The sequence below is a fragment of the Labrus mixtus genome, chromosome 7 (genome assembly GCF_963584025.1).
Source record: "Labrus mixtus chromosome 7, fLabMix1.1, whole genome shotgun sequence".
Classification (NCBI taxonomy): Eukaryota; Metazoa; Chordata; class Actinopteri; order Labriformes; family Labridae; genus Labrus; species Labrus mixtus.
In genome coordinates this window covers 15312690-15321594 of record NC_083618.1, presented here as the reverse complement: position 1 = coordinate 15321594, position 8905 = coordinate 15312690, and the positions used below count along the sequence as shown (strand labels likewise).

Here is an 8905-nt window from a genome sequence, read left to right as displayed (position 1 = left end):
ACACGAGAGTAAGTGCTTGAATAACACCTTGCTGTCAACAGCTGAGGTGGGCTTTTCGACGTGATTACAACAAACATGGTTATCAATTGATTGCAACACAACCAAAAAAAAGAAACCTCTTCATTCTTAGTCACTTTAGCAGGCGCATTCATTCATCCACTTTCGGTAATTGACGTCTGTGTGAATGTTAACATGGCTATCTAGTGTCAGGCTGATTTTTAAAAGATGGTGCTTCACGTTACCCATCTTCATGAATATCCCGAAAACATTGACTGAAAGTGTCATCTTTAAAATGCTCCAGCTCACCTGGCCTTCTGTCTGCAGTCCGTGAGGAGAACACCTTCAAGTAGTTTCCTGTAGAAAGCAGATGGCAGTATGATCAGAGCCGTGGCTGTGCAGTGGAACTGGAAATATTAGCTAACAATAGCTAGCTCACGGCATTAGCTCGCTTCCCTCCGGTGAGTATAATTAGCCACCTACAGCACCCTAGCTGTGTTAGCCCGCTAAGCTAGCCTTTTCTTTACAGTGAACCATTAGGAGCAACAACGACGACCAAACCTCGCGTTTATTATCAAACCTGCGAGATAACAACTGAGCGTATCTTATCCGTAACACGAGCAGTGTTATAGTCCACCACCTCCACTGTCAGGTTTGCAAAAGCAGAAGCAGCTAGCAGTGCTCCTCGTATGACTTACCAATGCTAGTTGATTGTAATGGTGCTGCTAGCTTGAGTTGGTTCACCGCGACCCTGACTGTCAAAATAGCGCCGCGTGAGGGTAGAGCGGCATGCACGTAAATGATTTATATAGAAGAAGAAGAAGTGCCGAGGAGCAAGGCAGTCGACTCCCTGACAGAGGGGGGGTGGGGGTTACAGCTTAAGACCAGCAAAACCGCCAAAGAATAAAAATGACACAAATTAAAGAAAAAAGAAACAAAACGCTATTCCCCCTTCTTCTCGGCTCCGGGCTTGTGTGTCTGTGTATGTCAGCGTCACTTTTTTTTTCCACCCTCACTTGAGAGTTTACGTCAGCGGCGTGCCAAGCAGCCACAGGAAGACGTCCAGGATACGGCAAACTTGTTCAATGTAGACAAATATACAAACTTAATCCTTAATCCTAACCCACATATACCATATCCATTATTTTATAGGCTCTATGTTTGTTCCAGCATGCTCACTCTAACAATGATTTTAAATGAGTGTCACATTTATTTAATTATTGATTTATTTATTGATTGATTTATTGATTGATTGATTGATTGATTGATTGATTGATTGATTGATTGATTGATCGATTGATCGATTGATTGATTGATTTATTTATTTATTTATTGATGTATTGATTTATTTATTGATTGATTGATTGATTTATTGATTTATTCATTGATTTATTGATTTATTGATTTATTGATTTATTTAGTTTAAATAAATGATGCATGTTCATGAGTTATTGGCCTTTGGGTTTAGTGACCAAAATGTTCTTCTTTATCTGTGATATATGTTTACATTTTCCACATTAACTCAAGGCACCAATGGATAATACCTTCAGACTTTTAGTCAATTAGTCTGTTGTAGTTCCTAGTATTCTCCGTATGTCGGCAGTCAAGCACTTCTTTGCACTTGTGAAGTCTTGTTGTGGTTCAATTTTATATTTAACCCTTTAAGCCAATACAACAACAACACAAACAGATAGAAAACTTTATGGACAATTCACGCTGTGATAGAGCACTTTTCAACACATTATGGGCCTACAGAATTAGGTGTTTATAGCTTTGTAAAAACGATCATTTCTTATTAGCAACCACCTTCAACATATGAACAACATTGTGCGTTTACACAACTGACTTTTTCCAAAGTTAGCTTTCTTGACCCTCTTTAACCACACAAAGAATCATAGTGTTGCAAGAATAACAATGCAGATATTATTGTAGGTAGCCATTAAGGTCTCTTTATTTGGACATCTGTAAAGTAAGGGCAGTAACTCATGTAGCCTACTGCATTGTACTGTCGTTGAGTTTTTTACATTTTCGGATATATTTGGATTAATAATTTAACAGATTTAAGATAAAAGGCCTCAAAATGCTACAATGCTAGATCATTTTAGGTTAAGGGCTTTACATTCCTTCACTATCAAATGAATTAAGTAGCCTAGTTTTACCTTAGGCTGCATCTTTTTGTGATAAACTGCATAATCCAACTCTTTAATAGTAATACAAATCTGAAATTAACCATTCTGCCTAACTGTCATTTATATTTCTGTTTTTGTGACTTTAATTTGATGCTCATTCTTTTGTACTTTCATCTACGTCTCTTAACCTATACCTACATTTTCTGATGCAGATATTGTGACAGAGTATGTCTACACTCTGCTGGACTTACTTTCACTTCAGTAATATACAGAAGTTGGTGAATTGTCCCACCTGTGGTCCATTAAGCAACCAGTCCAGTCCAGGAGATTAACGGTGCTGAAAAAGGCTTCTTTAAAAATCAGTGGCACACTTTACAAGTAGCCTATGGTCTAAGTAGGATTTAATTTAATGGTAAGAGAGTGAGTCAGTCTTCGTCTTTTCTCTCTCACAAAGACACTCGATGCATCATTTTAACTGCATGATATTTTGCCACCTTGCAGGTAACATGACGGAACGTGTTCTTAAATACCACTCTGCACTTCCCCCCTCATAGCCGCGAGCAGTTTTACACATTTTCAACTACAGTACAATTGCTCGGTGGGTATGAGCAGTCTGGATCTGGGTAAAAGGGCACTGCATTTCAACTTTGATCGGGAAGAGTGACTGCAGGTTTGCGTGTCCTGCGCAGCTGGCATGGAGCGGACGAGGAGAACTACCTGTGTTGCGCGTGTCGACTTCGTTGCGTATACTTTATCCATGTCTGTATCAAAACCAATCTTATCCACGTTGACGTTGTTGACGCAAAGCAGCGTCTCAGGTCCTTTTCTAGACGTGTCACTAAAATGAGTTCGATTAATTGATTTGACTTTCCGTGTCTGTGGTTGTATGCCAAACCCTGAGAGTGGGTGCGTGTTTTTTGTGTGTAGTTTGAGTGTGTGTGTTGTGTGACAGACAGATGCCAGTAATTTCTCGGTGCCCCGATGCGCTCATTGGTGCGTCCCTCCAACGTGTCACCAGTTTTGGTGGATTACCCCAGATATCTTCAACCATCAGGAGGGTGCAACTTCACTCTTTTCTCGCAACTCCTCGCAGTGTCCAGCTGCCAACGAGACACTCTGACAACATTTGGGAACTTGTGACTTCAAAAAAGAACAACTCAGGGAAAGATATTAGATTCATTTTTATTTGTTCTTTTTACGCACGCAGAATAAAAATGCATTTATTTACTTCAGAGTCCAAGATGACGCCGTCTTTCTCAGTCCCTGCCTTTCTGTTTTTGGTACCCTTTTTGTTGAAGGGTCTCTGCGTCAGAGGCTCTCCAGGCTGCGCGTCTTGCGGGTTGTCTGCGATGGAAAAAGACGCAGAGGAAAGGCTGCTGACAGAAATCGCAAAGCAACAACTTTTGGACAAGCTGCACCTGAAAGAGAGACCAAATATCAGTCAGACAGTGCCCCGGGAGGCGCTCCTCACTGCGCTGCGCAAACTGCACTCGGGGCGCGTCAGACAGGATGGGACTCTTGAGCTAGAGAACAATATACCTACCAAAGATCAAGGCTATGAAATAGTGAGCTTTGCAGATATAGGTAAGTTTGATATCCATCTCATACGCTGTATAAGACGCTGTAAAGCTGTGTTTTTGTATTCTGTCTGCTAATAAAACACCAAATGCGCGCATTGTGTGATCGCTTTACGCGTGCCAGTGCGTAAAATGGACACAAACTAGGTCAGAGTTTCAGTGTAAGCTTTAAGCTTCTGTGGGTTTTTGTCGTTCTGTTTCATCTAACCTTATAAAACTTAAAGACTCAAATTTCTGTCGAAAATATTTTCAGATTTAATCTTTAGTGTTAAATATGCTTTGTTGTGATCTCTAATTGATTTCTAAAGTGATGTAGAAAATTGCTTAAAGTAGGTGGGAAACATTGACTTGTCTTTTATTTGCCCTGAGTCTTGCTTGTTTAACACATCTGATACTATCTGAAGTTCCAGAATATTAATTAACACTAATTGTCTTGCTCTATAGATGATATGGGGAGTGGTGATGGAGCTGGTCTTAGTCTTACCTTCCAGTTCCTGCAGGAACGTGGCCAGAGTATCCAGGTCCTCCAGTCTTCTCTGTGGATCTACGCCCGCTCCTCCGGGGACCCTAACCGAGATTCCCGCCTCCCTGCCAGGGTTTTCCTCACCACAGAGGGGGGGGCATATGGCTCTAACCGCACCCTGGTGATAGAAAAAATGCTGGAGGTCCAGGAGAGTAACTGGCACACCTTCCCTATCACCCGCACCCTGCAAACCTTCCTGGATGGAGGCCAGCATCGTCTACGTCTGGAGGTCAGCTGTGATGAGGATGGGAAGAACCTCTGCTCCCTTGACGGCTCTGCTGACAGCCTCCACCAGCCCTTCATGGTGGCCCAGGTGCATCTCCGTGAAGACCGCTCCAAGCACTTACTCAGGAAGCGCTCACTGCGCTGTGGGGACGATGTCACCGTGTGCTGTAAGAGAGACTTCTACATCAAGTTCAAAGATATCCAGTGGCATGACTGGATCATTGCACCCGAAGGCTACCACATGAACTACTGCATGGGTCAGTGCCCTCAACACCTGTCTGGCTCACCTGGTATGGCATCCTCGTTCCATGCCACTGTCTTCAGCCAGCTGAAAGTCAACGGCATTAACACGGCTACATCTTCATGTTGTGTTCCCACTGAGCGTCGGCCTCTCTCCATGGTTTACTTCGACTCGCAGCACAGCATTGTCAAAAGGGACGTCGTTGATATGATAGTGGAGTCCTGCGGATGCACATAAAGGACAGAGTCTTAAAGACATGATATATTTAACATTGATTTGTTTTAACATATAAACAACTTTGAAGATTTATTTCTCTATTGCAAAGACAGGAAGTAGAAACTCTTATGAACAGAAAAGTTGATATCAAAGTTTTCTTTGTGGGTTTAATGACATCAGGGAAATAGTGCACTTGAAGAAAAAGAGATTTTTATAGAATAAGCCAAAACTATGGCGCTCAGGAATATTATAGTGACCAATAATACATATTTAGAAAGTTTATATATCTAAAATATTTTAACATTTAATATAGTTTGTCACATTATAATTTTAAATGATATCTAAAAATATTTTTTATATGCAGTATGTAAATCAATATTGAGTGCCTAGAACCGAATGAAATGAGTAAGAATATACAATATAATGAGATTGTAAACTCGGTGAGAATACACACAGATGTATAATGAAGCATATGTCAGAGGCATTCATTAAAGAGAGGGCAGAAACTAACTAACCATAGATCAGGCCATGGATCTGGCCGATTGAAGTCTCACTATTCTTCCTTTTTTTAAAGATTTATTTTTGGGCTTTTTATGCCTTTATTGTAGTGATGGGATAGTGGATAGAGTTGGAAATCAGGGAGAGACAGAGGCGGGAAAGGAGCCACAGGTCGGATTTGAACCCTGGCCACCCGCTTGGAGGACTAAAGCCTCCGTACATGGGGCGCGCGGTAAGTCACACTATTATAAATTAAAACGTTTCTAGTGGTCACACAATAACCGCAAAGAGGTTATAGTCTGAAGCCTTTACTGTTGTGGAAAGTTAAGGGGTGTTTTTTTGTTTTCGTGTTATTTATTTTGTATTTCAAACTTTTTGAAAGTATTCAGTTCGAAGTGAAATGTTTTCTCTTTCTCGGGAAAATTGGGCAGAACTCAAAACACTTTTAGCTCTAAAGTGATTTTTGTAATAGTCACAGTGTCCACGTGCAATATATACACTTGAACTTCTTTAGTTTGAATACATTTATAGTTTGAATACGTCTTTATTTGAATGGCTTACCTGCACCTTTTTCGTAGCCTAACTAAATGCTGCCATTTTAATGCAAGACTTTTAAAGCAATGAAAGAGATCTTTGATTTAAAGTGTGCCTTCTTCCTTAACTCATATTGCCAAAGTGCAACTTGTGACATTGAGTGATAATCCATCGTGGTGTGAATACCAAAGACTATGTATATCACTTCTAATTGTTTTTTCTTATGTGGTTAATTGTGTATTTTTATGTGGACCTGTGACACAGTATTCATAATGACTATTATTTGTATTCTGAAAGTGTGACTTTCTAAATAACATCAACTTGGAAGAAGATGTAAGTCGCAGTTTTATGACAGTGAACTTAAACCCAGATAAGAGGTAATATCTGCCCTGAGTTCTGTTCTGCAGGTTTTAAAAAAATGCTTGATCAGCATCTCCACTGTAATATTTACCAAAGTCGGCTAATCAGTTGAGTAATGGCGGCTCTGACAGTATTTGAACCCCAGGTCATTTTTTAGCAACGTGAGTAAACTATTGCTTCAGTGTCAGGTAATGTGAAGGTCTGTGAGGCAGCTAGGTCACTCAGCATGTGCTATTGCACGTTGGCTTTTATATCCAATTTGAAAGTTTTCCAGGATGATGTCAAATTAGGAACTTCCTGCTAAAGGCAATCTGGGAATCTATTTGTCTGATTTGAAAATGTCTTCCTACAATGACCTTTTTTTAAACAGCATGAAAACAATGGAAGCTCACAAAGTAAAGAAGTGTGGTAATGTTTAAGACACATTTTACAAGGTTTTTCAAAATTGAAACTGGCAGCAAAGTTTCAAAGTTAATCTGTCAGAAAAGGGCATCGCGTGAATTCATGTTTGGGAAAATATTGTGGATGAACAACATTGTCCTTTGTGCCAACTTTAAAGGTATTACAATGCTGTATGAAATAAGTTCCTATAATTTGTGACACTGGCCATGCCTATTCTCTGGATGTATCGTCCTTCCATTATAAACAGGAGAACATTTTTCTGGTGATAATTTCAGAAACGTCCTTAAATATTTCTAAAAAATATTTAGCAAACTTGTTCCATCAATCTCTGTTGCCTCTCAAAGCTGCACTTGTACTATTTCTTCAGACTTCAAACCAGTGTGAAACCATTTGAATGATAGTTCTTTGTTCAGAATTTGATCTTGTAAGCACCAGCTGTCCCAGGACTCAATGTGACATTGAGATGCGTTTGAAACATAACTTACTTAGCACTTTATCATCCTACTGTATTTTTAGAGGAGATTTTTTTTTTTGCTTGAAGGTTCTACCACTTATAACTCAAGTAAGCATTAACAAAAGATGGAAATAGGCTTACAGAAATCAAACTTTAATCAGTCTATTTTCTTCAGCTCTTAGTTGGGTTTAGTAGTGTGGAACTGTGTGTGTTTGCGGAGCATAAACATGATGCAAGATTCTTCTGCATACTGTAACTGGTGGAAATGCAGCCAGGTTTTTGTGTCAATTGAAAGTTACAATTATTGTTTTTATTTTTATATAATACTATATTTTCTGCATACCGAATGGGTTTTAAAGCAATTAAATATAATGTGATGAAATTATATAATTGCTGTATATTTTTAATAAATAAATATTTGAACTGTCTTCTTTTGGCCTTGATATTTTTTGAATGATTGTAACCCTTCTCTTTAACCAATTACTGATTATAAGTACTGGCTGATACAACTTTTTGGTTTTAAATTAGCATTATGTTTTATTTAGAAATTATGACTGATACTTGTCAAATATTTTCACAATGCATTGTTTGTAGCACAAGTGCATAAAGAATAAAACATTGGTAAAGTCAAGGATAGACCCCCGAAGCAGTTTTCATATTTTAGCTTGCATGCTAAAAAAAAAAAAAAAAAGGTTACCAGTCATGTTATCACTGTCTGTGAGGCAAAGTGTGTGTTTGCTCATTCAAACAGTAGAAGTGGCTTTATGGACCGTCTGTGTTTGGTGTGCAAACAGATGTTGCATTCCCCTGGCATGTTGTCATTTTTACATCATAGGCTTGCATCTTTGATCGCTATCTAAAGCTCAAACAAAAGTATAGAAGTAAAAGATCCATCTTGTGAATACACAATAGGCATTTCAAGTTTCAGTATTACAACTATATCAAATGTAACCAATGCAAAACTGTAGACTATAACCACAGTCCCATGTTTTAAACCATTTATTACTGAGTGTTCTAAAGATCAATGGCCAAAATCCCAACTTGCCCTTTCTAAATAAACAGAATATCGATATAAAATGTTATTTGTGCCAAAATGTGTTAACTCCCCTCCTGCAGCAGCCAACAGTGGTTCTGATGTTAGACCATTAAAATGGACTATAATCATTGTCTGAGGGTAGTCTGGCAAACATATTTCTTTTACATTTCAGGAATTGTTCATATATATTCCTATCAAAGTAAATTATGATCTAACATGTTAAGGTCATTTAAGGCAAGATATTTTTGGCCCAACGTGGTTTTCCTTTACTTCCAAACACTAAGAACAAAATGAAAATCATATAGTGTTGTTTCTGCTGTTGTGAGTAATACAATCAGGAAATGCCAATAATTTTAAACTTTGCATATCTCTAGCCTCACCTGCTCTCATAATCTGTTTTTCAGACAGACAAACAGAGAGAGAGAGAGAGAGAGAGAGAGAGTGAGAGAGCAGAGCAGAGTATATAGACTTATTGAGGTTGACTCAGGTGTTTTGTCAACAAGCACATGCCAACAAAGATAATCAGCTGATTATGTTTAAAATCCATAATCAGGGTCAAGAGTCTACCAATAACCCAAAATATTACATTTAACACTTCAAGACAATGAATATACACACACGTATCGGTGTGATCAAGTTAGCAGCATATGCTTAATTCATATCAGCTGCAATAACGTCAGTAAACATGTCAGTCATCATTCCTAATGTGCCGT

At 38.8% G+C, this 8905-nt stretch overlaps 1 protein-coding gene across 1 annotated transcript; it reads left to right on the top strand.

The window, feature by feature from the left end:
- The first annotated feature begins 2772 nt into the window (after positions 1 to 2772).
- LOC132978161 (inhibin beta B chain) lies at positions 2773 to 7583 on the top strand. The gene is made up of 2 exons (XM_061043257.1): positions 2773 to 3710; positions 4148 to 7583. Exons 1-2 carry the CDS (start codon positions 3083 to 3085, stop codon positions 4927 to 4929), a joined length of 1410 nt encoding a protein of 469 aa, XP_060899240.1. The 5' UTR covers positions 2773 to 3082; the 3' UTR covers positions 4930 to 7583.
- The last annotated feature ends 1322 nt before the right edge of the window (positions 7584 to 8905 follow it).

Bases quoted from the DNA above. Each gene is read 5' to 3' on its own strand.
- LOC132978161 (XM_061043257.1), top strand. From the start codon at position 3,083: ATGCCAGTAATTTCTCGGTGCCCCGATGCGCTCATTGGTGCGTCCCTC. The intron at 3,711-4,147 runs GTAAGTTTGATA...CTTGCTCTATAG, and splicing joins AGTGAGCTTTGCAGATATAG to ATGATATGGGGAGTGGTGAT.